Source organism: Triticum aestivum, chromosome 1A, assembly GCF_018294505.1.
Source record: "Triticum aestivum cultivar Chinese Spring chromosome 1A, IWGSC CS RefSeq v2.1, whole genome shotgun sequence".
Lineage (NCBI taxonomy): Eukaryota > Viridiplantae > Streptophyta > Magnoliopsida > Poales > Poaceae > Triticum > Triticum aestivum.
In genome coordinates this window covers 596,872,392-596,891,496 of record NC_057794.1, presented here as the reverse complement: position 1 = coordinate 596,891,496, position 19,105 = coordinate 596,872,392, and the positions used below count along the sequence as shown (strand labels likewise).

The 19,105-nt window shown below is 44.4% G+C and overlaps 3 protein-coding genes across 3 annotated transcripts; all 3 read left to right on the top strand.

The window, feature by feature from the left end:
* Window positions 1-2,485: 2,485 nt before the first annotated feature.
* On the top strand, window positions 2,486-8,471 carry LOC123183648 (uncharacterized). Its single transcript, XM_044596280.1, has 4 exons — window positions 2,486-2,891; window positions 6,309-6,791; window positions 7,480-7,641; window positions 7,756-8,471. Exons 1-4 carry the CDS (start codon window positions 2,649-2,651, stop codon window positions 7,849-7,851), a joined length of 984 nt encoding a protein of 327 aa, XP_044452215.1. The 5' UTR covers window positions 2,486-2,648; the 3' UTR covers window positions 7,852-8,471.
* Window positions 8,472-13,665: 5,194 nt separating this feature from the next.
* LOC123071131 (uncharacterized) lies at window positions 13,666-15,235 on the top strand. The gene is made up of 5 exons (XM_044494630.1): window positions 13,666-13,753; window positions 13,928-13,991; window positions 14,095-14,212; window positions 14,629-14,783; window positions 14,926-15,235. Exons 1-5 carry the CDS (start codon window positions 13,737-13,739, stop codon window positions 15,013-15,015), a joined length of 444 nt encoding a protein of 147 aa, XP_044350565.1. The 5' UTR covers window positions 13,666-13,736; the 3' UTR covers window positions 15,016-15,235.
* A 226-nt stretch (window positions 15,236-15,461) lies between these two features.
* LOC123071123 (nucleoside diphosphate kinase 3) lies at window positions 15,462-19,073 on the top strand. The gene is made up of 7 exons (XM_044494618.1): window positions 15,462-15,658; window positions 15,788-15,922; window positions 16,036-16,073; window positions 16,226-16,276; window positions 18,010-18,177; window positions 18,269-18,381; window positions 18,646-19,073. Exons 1-7 carry the CDS (start codon window positions 15,562-15,564, stop codon window positions 18,767-18,769), a joined length of 726 nt encoding a protein of 241 aa, XP_044350553.1. The 5' UTR covers window positions 15,462-15,561; the 3' UTR covers window positions 18,770-19,073.
* Window positions 19,074-19,105: the final 32 nt, after the last annotated feature.

Below are 19,105 nucleotides of genomic sequence, written 5' to 3'. Positions count from 1 at the left end.
CATCACCATGTTCTTGCGTGTGCATAGGATTTTTTTTTTGAAATTACTGTGTTCCCCAACACCTGCTACGTGTTATGATCCGTAATCCCCGGGGTGATAGTAATTGGGATACTTTCCGGTGATGATATAGTTTGAGGAGTTCATGTATTCACTATGTGTTAATGCTTTATTCCAGTTCTCTATTAAAAGGCGGCCTTAATATCCCTTAGTTTCCTTATGGACCCCGCTTCCACGGGAGGGTAGGACAAAAGATGTCATACAAGTTCTTTTCCATAAGCACGTATGACTATTTATGGAATACATGCCTACATTATATTTATGAACTGGAGTTAGTTCTGTGTCGCCCTAGGCTATGACTGTTATATGATGAGTATCATCCAATGAATTCACCGATCCAATGCCTACAAATTTTTTCACATATTGTTCTTGCTAAGTTACATTTGCTATTGCTACTGTTACAACTGCTACAAAACTATCACTATTGTTACCGTCACCACTACTATTGTTACCACTGCTATTAAACTATCATACTATTGTTCTACTGATCACTTGGCCGCATATATTTAATCTCCAGGTGTGGTTGAATTGACAACTCAACTGCTCACACTTACTAATATTCTTTGGCCCCCCTTGTGTCGAATCTATAAATTTGGGTTGAATATTCTACCCTCGAAAACTGTTGCGATCCCCTATACTTGTGGGTTATCAGTGCCAAGGGAGCCCATCAGTTTATATGCAAAAAGAGTGCCCGGTGGGCAGGGTAAAATGACGATGGATGCTAGGTCGATGGCAGGATTGAGCCCGGCCCCGGGTCGGCTTCACTACACTATAGCTATAGGGAGATGAATAGTGTGAACATGCACGCAGCCGCCATGCCCTGGCATGTCCGAGGCTTGCCTCTGCCCTAGATGATGGTCATTTGAGGCACGCAAATAAGATGAAAATGAACGACAAAAACAGATGGATAAAGGGTTTGGTGGAAGATAAACATACAACCAATCGGCCACCTGGCTAGGTGGAAGGTAGTGGGTTGTAATTTGCATGCTGAGATCGAAAATAGTGTGTACGAGCACCTGGACATCACACCCCGATGTACCTGGGGCTTGTCTCCGCCCCTGGGATGGATGGTCATCTAAGGCACGCAAAAAAGATGAAATGAGCGACAAAAATGGATGAGTAAAGGGTTTGGTGGCAAATAAACAGGCAACCAATCCGCCAGCTAGCTAGGTGAAAGGTAGCGGGTTGTAATTTGCGTGCTTAGATCAAAAATAGTGTGTACGAGCACGTGGCCATCACGCCCCAACGTGCCTGGGGCTTGTCTCCGCGCCCTAGATGGATGGTCATCTAAGGCATGCAAAAAAGATGAAATGAACGACAAAAACGGATGAGTAAAGGGTTTGGTGGCAGATAAATAGGCAACCAATCCGCCAGCTAGCTAGGTGGAAGATAGCGGGTTGTAATTTATGTGCTCAGATCGAAAATAGTGTGTACGAGCACGTGCCTTCACGGCCCAACATGCCCGGGGCTTGTCTCCACCCCTGGATAGATGGTCATCTGAGGCACACAAATAAGATGAAAATGAATGATAGAAATGCATGAGTAAAGGGTTTGGTGGCATATAAACAAACAAGCAATCAACCAGCTAGCTAGGTGGAAGGCATCGAGTTGTAATTTACGTGCTCAAATCGAAAATAGTGTGTAGAGCACATGGCCGCCATACCCCGATGTGTCTGGGGCTTGTCTTCTCCCCTGGATGGATGGTCATATTAGGCATGTAAATAAGATGAAAATGGACGACAAAAATGGATGAGTAAAGAGTTTAGCGGTGTTTAAACAGCCAAGCAATCAGCCAGCTAGCTATGTGGAAGGCGGTGAGTTATAATTTTCTTTAAATGTTGCTTATATGTAACATATAGACAATAAGAGGTAGCTAAAGGTAAATTACTTGACGATTAATCGAGGATGAACTCCAATTAATGTGAGTGGGTGGAATGGATGACCATCATGGGTCTATGCCCTTATTATTTTTAAGTGTGTCCTTTTATTTCCTTTTATTTGACCATAATGAGGGTGCATGTTGTCTGGTTAGCTGCAATGCACTATGGCAGTCGGTCCAAAAACAACTGAGTGCTTCTTCTCCTTCTAGTATCATGCTATAATAGGAATTACCAAGGGTGCGATCATAATGGCGATGTGATATTGCTAGCTACTGGCAGTAATCAGATGAGTGAGTTTTTCTGTTTTATTTTGAGGCGACACGAAGAGTGAGTGAATGAGAGGGAGATGTAGAACGGATGGGCCCATATGGTTGCTTCCTTGCTAGTTGTTTACCAGTCCAGCCCACCACCTAGATGGAGACACCAGCGTTGCTTTTCTTTCTTTTTTGTCTCTTTCTTACTCCTCCCCTCCCCCGCCGCTCTTTCTTCTTCCTCCTCTCCCCTGGTTCTCCTCCTCCTCCTATAAATCCTTCCTGCTGCAGCCTTTCCAAACTATCCCAACCCATTCGTTCATACACCAAAAATCCATCCACCCCCCTTCCTCTTACAAGCTAAGAAGCAGAGATCCAACAATCAACAGAGAAGAAGAAGAAGAAGAAGAAGAAGAAGAAGAAGAAGAAGAAGAAGAAGAAGAAGAAGAAGAAGAAGAAGATGTTCGCCGACATGGGCTTTAGCTTCTCCGCCTACTCTTCTTCGCCATCGGACTACTCCTACTCATACTCCCCTGTCTTCTCCCACCCCCACTCAGACTACTCCTCCTTCTTCTCTCCCTCTTCCTCCGCTGCTCTGGCACAACCATCATCGCTATCTCTGCCTCTCCTGCATCAACAACATCAAGCCACTGTTGTTGCTGCGCCCAACGACGTCGCCGCCGCCGCCATGTACCACCACCTCGTGAGTACCTTTTCCCCTGCTATCCTAATCTTTGCATACAACGGGTTGTAGTTTTCCTTAAATGTTGCTTATATGTAATATATGGAAAGTAGGAGGGAGCTAAAGGTAATTTACTTGACGATTAATCGAGGATGAATTACAATTAATATGAGTGGATGGAATGGATGAACATCGTGGGTGTGTGCCACTATTATATATAAGAGGGTACTCTCTTATTTCCTTTTATTTGACCATAATGAGGGTGTACGTTGTCTGGTTGGCTAAAAGCACTTTGGCAGACGATCCAAAAAGAACCGAGTGCTTCTTCTCCTTGTATCTTGCTATAAGAGGAATTACCAAGGGCGCGATCATAATGGCGATGCGGTATTGCTAGCTGCTGGCAGTAAGAAGAAGAGTGAGTAAGTGAATGAGAGGGAGATGCAGAAGCAAACATGCTAATATGGTTGCTTCCTTGCCATCTTGCTTGTTGTTCGCCAGCAGCAACAGCCCAGCACCGCGTGAGTGTCATGCCCTGGCTTGCCCAAGGCTTATCTTCGCCTTGGATGGATGGTAATTTGAGGCACGCAAATTATATGAAAATGAGAGACAAAAACGGTTGAGTAAAGGGTTTGGTGGTAGATAGATAAGCAAGCAATCAATCGGCCAACTAGCTAGGTGGAAGGTAGCGGGCTGTAATTTGCGTGCTCAGGTCGAAAATAGTGTGGACGAGCACATGGCCGTCATGCCCCGACGTGCCCAGGGCTTCTCTCCACCCTGGATGGATGGTCATTTGAGGCACGCAAAGAAGATGAAAATGAGCTACAAAAACGGTTGAGTAAAGGGTTTGGTGGTAGATAGATAAACAGGCAACCAATCGGCCAGCTAGCTAGGTGGAATGTAGCGGGTTGTAATTTACGTGCTTAGATCAAAAATAGTGTGGACGGCTATGTGGCCGTCATGCCCTGACGTGCCCGGGGCTTGTCTCCGCCTTCTGGATGGATGGTCATTTGAGGCACGCAAATAAGATGAAAATGAATGATAAAAAAAGATGTGTGAAGAGTTTAGGCATATAAACAGCCAACTAGTTAGGTGGAAGGCAGCGGGTTGTAATTTTCTTTAAACATTACTTATATGTAATTTACTCAATGATTAATTGAGGATGAATTGCAATGAACATTTGTGGATGGAATAGATAAACATAGTGGGTGTATATCAGTAATATATACTCCCTTCGTCCTATAATATAAGAATGTTTTTGACACTGGTGGGAGTATAAGAGTGTGTTCTCTTATTTGCTTTTATTTGACTATAATGAGAGTGTATGTCTGGTTGGCTACAATGCACTCTAGCAATCGGTCCAAAAATAACCAAGTGCTTCTTCTCCTTCGAGTATCATGCTATAAGAGAAATTGCCAAGGGTGCGATCGTAATGGTGATGCGATATTGCTAGCTGCTGGCAGTAAAAGTGGGATTTTTGTTGTTGTTGTTGTTGTTGTTGTTTAGGCGACAAAAAGAGTGAGTGAAGGAGAGGGAACCGGACGGCCCATATGGTTGCTTCCTTGCTTATTGTTTAGCAGCCCAGCCCACGACCAAGATTGGAGACACACACCAGCTAGCGTGGCGGCTTTTCTTTCTTTCTTTCTTTCTTTTGTCCCTTAATTTCTTCCTCCTCCCCTCCTAAAAAAAGAGTCATCCTACTACTCCCGTCAAAAAATAAAAAAAAATCCTCCTACTCCTCGTATATATAATAAATCTTTCCTGCGGCGGCTTCCATCCTTTCCAATCTCTCTCTACCCGTTCCTTGTCGTTCGTTCATCCATCCCTTCTTCTTCCTCTTCTAACAAGCCAAGAAGCAGAGAAGAAGAAGAAGATGATGCTCGCCGACGCGGGCTTCAGCTCTTCTTTTCCGCCGAGGCCGGGCTACTCCCCCACAGTCTTCTCCCACCCCCACCCAGACCACTCCTCCTCCTCCTCCACCTGTGCCTTCGCTGCTCCGGCGCAACCGCCGCCAGCACTGCCGCTCCTGCATCAACAACATCAATAAGCTAAGCAATCTCCTGGATCAGATCACATCAACCCACTGCACTGAAGTTCCTGCTTCTTCTTGCTGCACTTCAGTTTTGGAGATCAAATAAAAGGTGCTCGCTCGCTCAAGTTGGATTCTTCTCCTCTCCTGTCCTCTCCGTGGAGGCAAATTATAATGTCGCTTTCTTTCCCCCTTGTTGTTTCCGAGCCCCACCTGCGATATCGACGGCCACTTTAGATTCATCTCCCGATTTTTAATAATACTCATCCACTAATTAACAAAAATAACATCTCTAATAAGTAGTACTTACTGCCCACCTTTTATTTTTAATTAACCACTCATTGCTTCCTCCTACCTCCTTTCCTTTCCTTTACTTACTTTTTTCTTGTTGCAAACTCATATAATATCTATGTATGGACTATGGACCAGTGCTACTTTACTGATTGTCATCAACATGCATCAATCACACTGTCAAGCTGCAGCCTGCACATTTTTAGCTACTGATAGATACCTTGTGATTTCATTCACTCATTCATTCAGGAGAAAACAGATGCATGCCTTGTGATTTATCATATCGAAGAAATCGACGGCAGATTTTATGACCCTCGCTGTTTTCTTTTATGTAATATAAAGATCCCAGATAGCACTTGGTCATGTTGCCTCCCAACTTTGAATCTTCTTCTTCTCACACAAAGGCCAGCCAGGTCACTGCTTTCTTTAATTTGGAAGGAGGGATCGAATTAGCCTGAGATTTTGGCCAATTTGAGATGCCACTGTCCCTGGGCGGTATATGCTCTTCCTCTTGTCATCTGCTCTCATGTGCTCTGGTGGTACCAGCACATGCCGACAGTTGACATGTGCTCCTACACTAGAATACAACTACAAATAGTACGTACCACCTAGAAGCTACAGCACCTCTTATTTACACTCTCCCTGCTCATGAAAACAATTTTTATTTTTGTTTTTGAAAAAGGAGAAAGACCCCCGGCCTTTGTATCTAGGCGATGCATGCAGCCACTTTATTAATTATGCATAAAAAGACCTTACAAGGTAATACAATAGTAAGACTGAAGCCACCGTCTAGGCAACATTTGTCGCTACTCTTATCTAGTTGATAAAGGGATGCTAATAGTCTGGGCCTAATATCAAATAGACCTCGCAGTCAAACCTAACATTTAAGACCTGAAGCCCCAACCAGGACGCCTACCGGGTATGGAGCACCCACCGGTCGGCGCACACTCATGAAAACAATTGTCTTTTTATTTCTCCCTTTCTACTCAATGAATGGATGAATCAGAAATAACTAGTTAAGTTTCCCTAATAATTAAGTGTTTGTAGTAGGATTATTAAATAATTAAGTTGACTTCTCTGCTCTAATATTTTGTTTCATGTATGGAAAAAATTATTAACAGGGAGACATGGGGCAGCCATCCCTGATATCAGAGTATGACCTTGGAGCAGAAGGCGACCTGTTCAAGGCTCCGGAGCCCATAATCGAGGAACCGCTGCTCGCCCTCGACCCGGTCGCAGAGGCCATCTCGATGATGTCCGGCAGCGGCAACACCATCAAGGCGTCGGACATGAGCCTGAGTGAGGCGCTGTACGAGTGCGAGAAGGAGCTCATGGAGGAGTCGGCCATCGAGGAGACCATATCCGAGCTGCTGGACGCCAAGATCCCCATGCTGCAGGTCGAGGACATGCCCGGAGAGCTCATGTCGACAACGACTGCTGCCGCCGGCGAGTGCTTGGTCCAGAAGAGCGTCAGCTCCGGGTGCCTCAACTCGGCGGACTGGATCAACGGTTTGGCGATGCAGCCCAACTTCTTCAACTTCCAAGGGCTCGACTTGGAGGCCGCGTTCGGGCTCCGGCGAGCCTACAGCGAGGGTGACGTTCAGGTATGTTGCACTGCACTGCACAACACAACACTAGATGAAAATGGAAAATGGAATTATTGTGATGAGCTTTCACCTTTGTGACTCTAAGTGAGCACAGCTGTCGACAAAAGAGACGCCAAGTACACTTAACCAAACTAACTAAAAGGCGTTGCTTTCTCATGGCATTGGACAAAAACCTCACTGTAGATGCAAGACTGAGTTTAGCTCAACATGAAAAGGCCGTTTTATATTAAAAAAAAAAGACTATGAAGGACACGCACTAGGTAGCTAGTGATGTGATTTCAGAGGTTACTAATTCTACCCAAAGCCACCTTTCCCTTAATGGCCTCATCACTGCTTTAGCTGATAGTACTACTGGCACTGGGCATATATACCTACCCTGCGCACTCACCACTAGTCTAGCTATAGAGCATCTCTAGAGATACGGCAAAAACGTGTCTCCTAAAAATAGTATATGGCTCTCCCTAAACCGGATTTGTGGTACCGCGTGGCATCGGACAGAACAATGCCCTAAAAATTGTTTGGGGGTCACATGTGGAGGCCACTAGTCAGTAGTTGAATTTACAATAAGGTCCCTACAAAATTGCACAACACACCCTAAAATAGAAAGATAGATTACGATTGGTTCACGGAGCACAACACAGCCTAAGATGACTTATTAGGATCTTTTTACCTCTTTTTTTGACAGATCCTTGGTGCCAACACCCCTCCAGCTGGGATCGCGGCAAATGTGCACGCAGCTGGTGAGAGGCTTCTGACCATCAGTGACCTGAAACGTGAGGAAAGGAAACAGAAGCTCAACAGGTACAGGGAGAAGAAGATCCAGAGGAACTTCGGCAGAAAGATCAAGGTACACAAACTAATCTCTCTTCCTTTTTCTTCTTCTACTAGTACACATGTAATTCACCAAGAAGATTGAAGAAGATCAGAGAGTGATAGATGCTTTATATTCTGTGCTCTACAGTATGCTTGCAGGAAGGTTCTAGCAGACAGCCAACCGAGGGTGCGAGGGAGGTTCGTCAAGATGGATGTCGGCGACATGCTCAAGCCAAGGAAGTAGACCGCCATGGAAGGTCGCTGCGAAGCTGATGAGGAAGTTAAGCAAGGTTATTCCAGGAAGCTGATGAGCGTGTTGAGGTGCAGTGTGTAGGCGTCAAGCATGTCAAGTTTGGGGTTCCTTCTTCACCAACAACGGTAGTGAACCATTCATTTGCTGTTATACTTGAGAGCACTACAGGTACTAAGAGGCGTCTCTCTCATGGCCAAGATCTTGTCTTCAACATGAACAACCGTAGTACCGAGACTCTGAGAGTGTAGAGTTTAGGAGTGTCTCGTGTAAAAGAGTTTGCATTGAGAGAATTGAGGTTGTGTTAGGAGCAGAGTGTTCTGTCACTCATGTTACTGAGGAAGTGGATGGAGCTGAGGAGGTGTTACTGGTTAGTAGTAGGGAATTTGTGCGAGAGTAGAACGATGTCGATGATGTGGCAAAGGAAGCTACCGATCAACTAACGGGCGCACATGATGACGCCCATCGGGAGCCATGAAAATGATGTGTTGGATCTATCAAGGCTTGGCTCAACCTCGCATAGTCCCAGAACTTGTGCGCCTCTCCAAGACGCACTGACTCAATGTTATCTTCCTTTCTGAAACTAGACAAAATAAAGGGTATGTTGAGAGTTTGCATTGTTGTTTTGGTGTGAAAAATGCTTTAGTGTTTCTGTTCAAGGCAAAGGTGGAGGTCTGGCCGTGTTTTGGGATGAGCTATGTTCTCTTGAGTTAAACAAACTTAGGAAAAAGTTTTTCTCTTAGGGTTTCTTGTGCCGCCGTCGCCGCCGCCACCAATTTAGGTCCCCTCACCTCCGGCTACCATCTTGGCACTGAGAGGTGAGGGGACCTCAGATCTTCAAGACCTCCATGTTCTTCGTCAACGTCTAGTGATCATCGTAGTTTCGTGAGAATAAATTTCCTCTCGTTCATTTGGCGGTGCTATGAGGTTAGAAAGTTTTTTGTCCTCGCAGATCCGATTATTCGGATCTGACGAGTTTATGTTTATGTGTCAAGTTTTTTTTGTTAGCATGGTTCTTTGTGGAGTTGAGATCTTTCATCGACATCATGGTGAAGATATATTGATTCGACGACCTGCACTTCTAGGGGATCATCCCCGGCCAAGTACGTTCATCGATTAAGGTTTCCCATCTTTTTGGATGGGGGACACAAGGCGCTTTCAAAAACCATTATTGGTAACGTTCGTGTGGGTGAAAGAGTGATAACATCATTGCTCCTGTCCAATTGCAGCCTCTTTACCGAAGTCTTTGGAGTATTCTTCGAGCAGAGATTGATACGCGAAGAAGGTGTTTTCAATAGATTTCATTGTAATTCTTAGTCATAGGAGTTACTTTGTATTTTTTGGATCTTAGCTCCAAATCAGTGCACACGTAATTGTTATGTGTATGAATAAAGTTACAGGTGTTTCTGAAAAAAACTTATGAAACATTCTATTGACATCTATGTTTGCAATGGAGATTGCACAAAATGGGGGAGCATCTTCGTTTATGTGTAACGAAAGGCAAGCCAAAGTACTTTACTTTTTCCATATGCCGAAGTTGTTGTTCTCCAGGCAACCTCTAAACATCCCTCATCTCATACCGCGCAGCTTTACTTTTTTTTTTGCATGAAATCAGTGCATGGAATTCATCATCTTCTCCATTGCCTTAGATAGGACTCTCCATTGCCACGGATAAGACATGTGATATCGTTCTCTAAGGTACGCCTCCATCTGTTCTTTTAGCCAAAGTACTAGTTGCATCTCTCCACACAAAGACTAATTTTGGGGGTTGCTGCTATGTCTCTTTTCGGTACCGCTCATTCCACTATGACTTCTTTTTGTTAAATCACTGTCGATTGAGTGTCACGTTGGCTTTTCCTATGTTGTATTTATCTTATTCAAAAATATAAAACAAGAAGAAAAAAAGTGCAACGATTTGGTGCCAAGGTGCATCTCCGCCTAAGTGTAAACAGTAAATTTAAATAAAGTACCAAAAAATTGAAACTTTTGCAATGCAAGACGCTCGAATGCGTGTTGCGCGTGCAAAAAAGGTGTGGTGTTTAAACATTCGAGGATGTCGTGGTAAAAAAGACAAAAAATGGTTGTGAAAGAAACTTTGAGAAAGAAAACTATTTGGACCCAATTGTTTTTCCTAGAGGTCCTGGAATATCCCAAAACTGTAGAAATTTGCACTCTCCTTGTACACCTGAGCAGCTTTGATGGCAGAAAAAATCAGATATTTTAAAATTACTCTACTACTTTTTTTGAATTTACTATTCAATGGAGGTAGATGAGCCCGGGCTCAGAAGTGAATTACCAAAAAAATTGATGCGGTTACGAGAAGACATTTCAAGTTTGCTGGGCTATTGCTCCAGGTGCGGTTACGAGGCTTTAACAGAAAACGTCTCCAGAACGGGGACATGTACTAATTGAAAGTACATTATGATATTCTTCAGGATCTTTAGTCCTCATTTTTCATCCTTTTTGGTCATTCGATGACAAAGGGGGAGAAATTTGAGTTAGTCTTTAAGCGGGTCTCATTATATGGGTGTTTCTTTGCTAAGTTACAACTCTTATTCTTCTGAAATATTTGTTGGATCGAGTTGTAAACTTCCGATGATGGCTTGATACTTTTGCTCTGTTTTTCTGCATGCTATTTCCTTATATATGTTAATGCACGCATGCTGAATTACATCAGTCGTCATATTTCATCACGCATTTCAAATTCTTCATATCATATGTTAAATGCGTGTATGAGTTACAAGATAGGGGGAGATCTCCATGATTCCACTCTACAATGTGCATTTGCTATTCAAAGCAAATTCCTCACATATGCACATCTTCAGGGGGAGTTCTTATATATCTTGCAATCAAATTCCTCAATATCAGTGTTTACATTTCATATGTTTATCCCCATTGAAAACTTGACCTATATTGTCATCAATCACCAAAAAGAGGAAGATTGTAAGTGCATCTAGTGCCCCTTAGTGATTTTGGTGTATTGAAGACTTATAGATTAAGGGACTAATGAGTTTGTGAGTGTACACAGGTCTATAAGTCTATGAGGAGTTTGATATTTACGATGAAAGTCGACCCCTAAAAATGAATGTCTTCAGCTGAAGACTTTTTTTTTTCTTGAAGACTTTAAAGTGAATAAATTAGTGTGACCGTGAAGACTTGATATTCATGCGAGGATTATGAAGCATGAAGACTTTTGTTTTCGTAGTTTCATTTTCTCTTTCTTGAGTCATAGGAGAAACTAAGGAAAAATTTCCAAGTGATGCTCGTCTCAAAATCCTACACCTACCCAATCCTTTCGAGTGAAGCCATTGGAAATCTTATACAGTTCAGTCAATTTCTTCAGTGACAGAGACGAAGATCTTCTGTTCTCTGAAGAATTTGTTCTGACTGAGGAGTTAGGAATCGCCAGTACGGATTGCCTACAAGTGAGGAACATGATAGCCCTGAGGAATTTGAGACTCAAATATCCCACCGTTGCTGTGTTACGCGCCAGCTGTCCCAAAATATCTACCCACCTAACGGTCATATCATTGAAGGGCATTTATGGCTTATCATGTCGGGCTGTTCCCTAGGCTATAAATAGTCGCCCCCTACAACCACTAGCTGGTTGGCTGCTCCGCGAGAAACTGACACTTGTCATTGAGAGCAACCCATCCTCCGAGGACTATGAACGAAAATCATCAAGTGAGGAAAACCGAAACCCAAACACCTACCAACCCAAAGTGATTGAACATCACTGAGGAGATTGTTCCTGTGTAGAACCGACGCTTTTTACCTTTGAGGACTATGCATCCTCCAAACGGTTAGGCGTTATGGTCTAGAGCATCCAAGAGGAAATTGTGGATCGCTGAGTGACCGAGTCTGTGAAGGTTGGGAAGTCACCTGAAGACTTACCACGAGTGATTGGGCGAGGTTTGTGTGACCTTAGCTCAAGGAGAATACGGTGAGGACTGTGTGTCCTCAGGTTTAAATACCTAGCCGCTCCAACCAGACGTACGACTGTCACAGCAGTTGGAACTAGTCTACCAAATCACTGTCTTCACCATGCTACTACTTCTATTTCCTCAACCCTTTCATTTCCTCATTTCTGTGTAGAAGTACTTGATCGTTACTGTTTGAAGACTGACTGAAGACTTTCTCAATTTCCTCAATCTTAATTCTTCAGTCACTTTGTCTTCAGCCTGCTTATCATGTGTTTACGCTTCTTGTATTCTATGCTTGTTTTCATTTCATCATAATGACTGTGCTACTACTCTGTTATGCTTGCATCTGAGTACTTATTTCGCTGCTAAGTAGTTTATTGCTTAGGAATTTCCTCACCCTGAAATTCCTTAGTGGCGAATTTGTAAAAATCGCCTATTCACCCCCTTCTAGTCGATATAACGCACTTTCAAAGGATCATATCGGGGTTACTAGGTATCTATGCGTGTCTATATCTAGTATGTATGTCCGGACCGTCCCCGCGTCTGTCGGGACGAGGCCATTCCACACGACCATCGTGACAGTGCGTGAACTGGGTGCAACTATGTGTGTGCCTGGGCGAGGGGGTGGGGGATGAGTTTATAGGCGCATCGTGTGGAATGGCCTCTTCCCGGCAGATCCATCTATGTCCACATCAAGTTTTTTTCTTCTGATTTACATGCAGACACAAAGTATAGATAAATGGCATTTTATCCCGATATGTGTTTAGGTAGGATCATCATGTAAAGTTCCCCCGCGGGCGTGCTGGGGTTGCTTAGCGACCACCTGGTCGTTCTGCTGGAGATCGTGTTAGGAAACGTGGTAGAAAACAAAAAAAAAACAATCGCCATACGATCACCCAGGAACAATATGAAGATGCATATAAGGTTTGGGTCAATGATCGTTACTAACTCCGGAGTGTAGCGGAAGTGGATGGGTCGGTGTAGATCGTACTTAGAGTGCCCTCAAATCTGCTCCGTCACCCAGTGGTAAACCGTCCGTGCCTAGAGCCAACTGACGGAGCAAAATCCTGTCAAATCCCTCAGTATGGGTCCAAGCGCAGCTGGAAGTCATGGATCGGTGGTCAAACGAGGGGTTTATATATCCAGGTTCGGGCCTCCGGAGAGTAATACCCTATATCCTGCTAGTTTTGATGATTCATAATGGAGGGATACGGGATACCTCGTGCGAGGGGTTACAATGGTGTATGAGATTGCTACCGAGAGTTTTCCTATCCGTGGATAGATGGTCAATGAGGCCATAGAGCTCCCTTTATATAAACAGGAGAGGTCTAGGGTTTACATGGCAGATGCGATCAGGGGCGCTGCCGCCCTCTATTCTTGGCGACGAGGTGCCCAGTTATATAAGAGGCTGGGAGTGAGTAGGTACTACTCGTGCATAGCTTTGCAAGCAACGAAGCAAAAGTTGGTCGCGCTGGAGGGAAAGTCCGACCTGACCCTGACCTGGCATCATCCGTCGTCTTGTTGCTCTGTATCTGTATCTGTATGTATCTCCCACCCCTCGAAAAAATAAAAAAAAATCTGTATGTATCAAGTCAAGGACCTCCCCCCCTCAGCTCCATCTCCACCTCCCAATCCCTACCACTTGTTATCGACATACGTATATATCATCCACATGAGACGTTGCTGCTCTACAGGCCGCGGTTCCCCTAGGAATCATCGGTTAGACTAATGATAGATTCAACAGATTCCTCTAGTCTAGTACTGGATGGTCTAATATGTGGCAAACCACTTTGATTCGAATTGTCTTACGATTCTTAATTTAATTCTACACTACATTCTACCATTAAACAGACTATGCAATTTCTTCCCACAGCACTTGCGCCGTTGGATGGATGATGTTTACGGGAGAATAGAGGTCTTCCCACAGCACTTCACTCCCAACAAAGTAAGAGCAACATGGATCCTTCACCAAGGTGATGATACGCATGGCAGAATCAACTATGGCTGTCAAAGACTTTTCTAAACTTTCAACCTCTTTCTTTAATGCTGGGTGTACTGACACGCTTGCTGTTTATATTAAGTGTGTCTGTCTATATTAAGTGTTTTTTTACTCCATCAAATGTGATTCATAAAGTTTAGCATTGCAGGTTAGAGAATATTGACCAAGTCTTGAGATATGCACGCCTTTCTGGGTACCTCCATATTACAAGTGTAAGTAAGAAACCAGTGCACTTTTGTTTGCCCCAAATACCTTCATTGGTCTGACAACTGTTCAATAGACTGATGACTCTAAATGATCTCTTGCCGCATGCAGAGATGGACTCGACTTCCTGGGGAGCCGCCTATCATAGACGATGCCGATGTGGATGACTGGCTTCCCCGCTTTGTTGTCCTACAAGGACAGTGTTTATACTACTATCTGAAGTCTACAGGTAAGATAAAAACTTTTGACATACTGGTCTTGGTCATCCAATCACAGATGAATACGCAGCACTACTGGTCTTTCTTGCCATGCTGAACCTGAATTCAAGTAATCAAGTTACAGATGAATACACATCATACTTGCTCACTAGACATTAAAAACCACATTTCTCTTGGTGGTATTTTCTTTGTCATACTGAACCTGAATCACATTTCTCTTGGTGATGTGTTGTTTGTCATATGGAACCTGAATCACATTTGTCTTGGCGTCCTGTTATTTGTCGTACTGAAGCTGAATCACATTTCTCGTGGTGACGCGTTCTTTGGCGTACTGAACCCGAATCACATTTCTCTTGGTGTCGTGTTCTTTGTCGTGCTGAACCTGAACTTGAGTCTGATGATGGTGAACTCTGCGATGCATTTTCAGACCTGAGCCCGCAGGAATCGACGCTGCTGCGCGACGTGGTGGAGGTAGGGCAGCTCCCCAACTTTGTGGCGGAGGACGGGAAAACGAGATACGCCTTGTTCATACTGACCCGGCAGGGCCTGAGGTTCGAGTGCTCGAGCAGCTGCGAGATAGAGGTGAGTAATACAGTGGTTTCCCCTAAGGCCCTAACCGAAACAACAATTGTTAGAAGGGAATTTATTTATGTGAAGGATTCATCGCATTGCCATGCACGGATTAATACAAGTTTTTGTTGTCGTGCGATTTGTGGTGTGGCAGGTGGATTCGTGGGTAAGGGCCATAAGAAGCGACTGCAAACTGGCAGAAGCAGGCGCCGAGGCGAAGAGCAAGACGAGCGGGGGATGGTGATGCATTAAAATTGTGTAGTAGCTGTAAGCTAAACAGAAGGGGGCTTGCTTTAGTCTGTACTGTAGAGGCTGTAGGAGTATATGCAGATGTATGTATATAAAATTTGAGAAGCGTGTAAGCAGCTGTAGGTGACAGGCTTGTTTGTGCAGTATGAATTATGATTAACAGGTTTGTTGGTTGATTCAGATCTGAAGAAGAAAACAATGAAGAAGAAGCAGCAGCGAGGGGCAAAAAGGTACTCCCTCTGTAAACTAATATAAGAGTGTTTAGATCACTAAAGTAGTGATCTAAACGCTCTTATATTAGTTTACGGAGGGAGTAACTAACTAACTCACTTGAAGGGAAGGGAAGGGAAGGGAAGGGTATGGACGAGAGGAGGCATCAGATTCAGATCTGATCTACTGAAGCAAAGCAAAGCAAAACCAACCAACCAACCAAAAGCAGATCTGATCTACATAAGAGAGAGAAGCACCCATCACTAGCCTCCTCCTGCAAAACCAACCAACCAACCAAAAGCAAAACCTCTCCCACCCACACAAGCAGGAGATGAGCAAGCTCTTCCACTCCGCCTGCAAGGCCGCCAGGTCCTTGATCGCATCCTCCTCCGCTCCGGCCCCGCGCGCCGCCTCCTCCCTCCTCGCAGGTCAGTCTGTCACTCACTCACTCCCAGATCCAATCCAATCCAATCCAATCCAATCAACCACCAATCCAATCGAATCACTTGATCAGGGTTGAATTGAATTGAATTGAATTGCATTGCATTGCATTGCAGACGGGAGGAACGCCGCGCTCGCCACCCTCGCCAACCTCGGCAGGAACTCCACCCTCCCCGCCGCATACGCCCACCACCTCCACACCAACGCCTCCTCCCACGGCTACGCATGGATCGCCGCCATCCCCGCCGCAGGTCTCACTCTTCTCTCTAACAACAACTTCTGATAGATAGATTCATTTCATACATCCATAAGTAAGGCCTACTGATTCTGAATTCCAACCCACCTTCCCTTCCCTTGCTTACAGCCTACATGCTCCAGGATCAGGACGTGCATGCCGCCGAGGTCCTATCTTCTTCTCTTCTATGTATTGTATTGTATTGTATTGTATTGTATTCTACTCTACTCTAGTCCCCTTGAATCGATGCAAAAGAAACAACCATGTACAGTATGTATGTATTATAATCCTCACTCTGAATCTCCCTGCCTGCCTGCAGATGGAGCGCACCTTCATCGCCATCAAGCCCGACGGCGTCCAGAGAGGCCTCGTGAGTACCCAACCTATACCACCAACACACACATATGTCATATCTGTTATCAATCATATTACTCCTGCAACATAACATCCATACTATACATATATTGTTTCTGCATCACCGCTTCACTATTTATGCCTGCACTCAAGGTTCTCTGCTGTTTCATACATATACGTACACATCAATCGAATCGTTATTACATTCTTGGATACGCGAATTCTAATTTTCACACACCTACCTTGTCCTTGAGATCTATCTCTTCTCGGTCAATCATTAACAATTAATTTCCTACTCTTGGATCACATTTGGACTCTTTCTTTTTTGTACAGTATATAATAAGAGACACTCCACCAGCTATGACTAACTTGGGGGGTTGGAATCAAACACTCTTGCTGGACAAAAAAAAACACAAGTTTGTTAGGAACAGCAGATAATCATATAGATGCTATCTTGTTGGACCGTGCCTTTCATTAATTCATTTGCATCGATAAGTAGGCGTGTGCGATGCAATAGACCATTATGCTTCAAAATCCTGCTCTGTGCTTCTAGCTACAGTTAGGCTCATATGCAAATCCACCTACAATCAAATAATATATGCAGCCCATCACAACCCCTTTCTAAAACCAACATATATGAATAGGTCAATTGAATCCTACACCCATTCCTGGTCTTGAAATGCTAACATATTCCGTTTCGCCCACCGACAGCATTTTTCTTGAGATCTGTTCTAGACCAACCATTAACAACTAATGTTGTACCTACCCTTGGATCCATTTGGATCTATCTGTATATTATATAATAATTAAGGTACACCACCTAGCTAGGAGCCTAGGACAAGCTTGGGGATTTGGAGAGGAACCTTACTATTCTATCTTGTTGGACCCTGGTGGCCTTTCCTTATTTCGGTAGCATCCGTAGTAGGGGACCCACTAGCCCATTATGCTTCACAATCAAGGTTTGGTAATAAGGCTAGGCATGCTTCTAGTTACAGTCAGGCTGATATGCAAATCCAGTTCCACCATTCAGCCCATCACAATTCCTTAAATCCAGAATGCAAAAATACACAGCCCATCACATTCCCTTGAAACGAATACGTGCAGTCCATCACAGTCCCCTGAAACCAAACTGCGCAGCCCATCACAATCCCTTAAAACCAAATTGTGCACAGCCCATCACAATCCCCTGAAACCAAACTGCGCAGCCCATCACAATCCCTTAAAACCAAATTGTGCACAGCCCATCACAATCCCTTAAAACCAAAATGCATAGCCCATCGCAATCCCTTAAAACCGAACTGCGCACAGCCCATCACAATCCTTTGAAACCAAACTGCGCACAGCCCATCACAATCCCTTTAAACCAAACTGCGCACAGCCCATCACAATCCCTTTAAACAAAACTGCGCACAGCCCATCACAATCCCTTTAAACCAAAATACACAGCCCATGCCCATCACAATCCTGTAAGACCAAAATATGCAGTCCATCACAAGTTTCTACTGTTTAGTGTTCTCCCCCATGTCAGGTGTTCAGTAGAAGGTGTCACAGTTTGTTTCAAACCTCTTTTATCCTTTGCTGTAGCGCCGTTAGCCAACAAGAGCTGTGGCATTTGGTTTCATTCTATGAACAGAGCCAGGGAAATACCCCTGATTTTCGGGATACAAAAAGTGTTCTCTCCATATACATGTCTTTAATTTCCTACTGTATCATGATGGATGTCTCTGTATCTTTTCTCTCTGGCAACAGATTTCTGAGATAGTGTCCCGATTCGAGAGAAAAGGATACAAGCTTGTTGCCATCAAGCTGGTGGTTCCATCCAAGCAGTTTGCCGAGAAGCACTACCATGATCTCAAGGAAAGACCTTTCTTCAGTGGACTGTGCGACTTCCTCAGCTCCGGTCCCGTGCTTGCCATGGTAATCAAATCCCCCCATCTTTTGTCCGTACACAAATAACCCTGTGTTTGCCGCCAAGTTGCGGTTTATTAATCTGTTCCGTATTCTGAAGGTATGGGAAGGAGAGGGCGTTATCAAGTACGGGAGGAAGCTGATCGGTGCCACGGACCCATCGAAATCTGAGCCAGGAACCATCAGGGGTGACCTTGCTGTTGTTGTTGGAAGGTATGCTTCATTCTCTCGTCAGTAGGCCCAGCTAGCGATGATCCATGATTTGCACTCATTCAGAAAAGTGTGTCCATGCATCTAATCATCCATCATTTGCACTCATCACTGCTTAGTTTCAGTCTTTTAGAATAGACAGACTGAAGCAAAAAAAGAAGAAAGAAAGGCCTGATGTAGGGTTCGATTCCGCATTTCTTGAATGCCATGATGCACTCCCAGAATAATTCCTTTGTGCTCACATTCATTCTGTCGTCTGAACGTCAGAAACATCATCCACGGGAGCGATGGCCCGGAGACAGCCAAGGACGAGATCGCACTCTGGTTCCAGCCCAAGGAGCTGGTCTCTTACACCAGCAACGAGGAGAAGTGGATCTACGGTGTGAACTAACCGCTGCATCGTCTTCAGAAGAGCCAAAGAAGCTCCAGTCCCTTTCCGTAATCGCCTCTAGACCATGGCAGAGTGCAATAACACCGCGACCCGGGCGACCTTTCAGTCGGTGTCGCCCTTGCCCTTGTCTCGTTCTGATGCAATAAGGCCCGAAGAAATTTAAAGAGCTTGTACCTTTGAATATTATAGAGCGTGCACCGAGCAATCGTGATGTTCAAATCAAACCGTCGCCTTCAGGCACTTGATTTTGATGGATGCTGTTTGTTTTCATGTGTTGTCCAAATTCAGGCCTATATTCTCTGCACTTTTCACTGTCACTGTAGCCGGATGTCCATT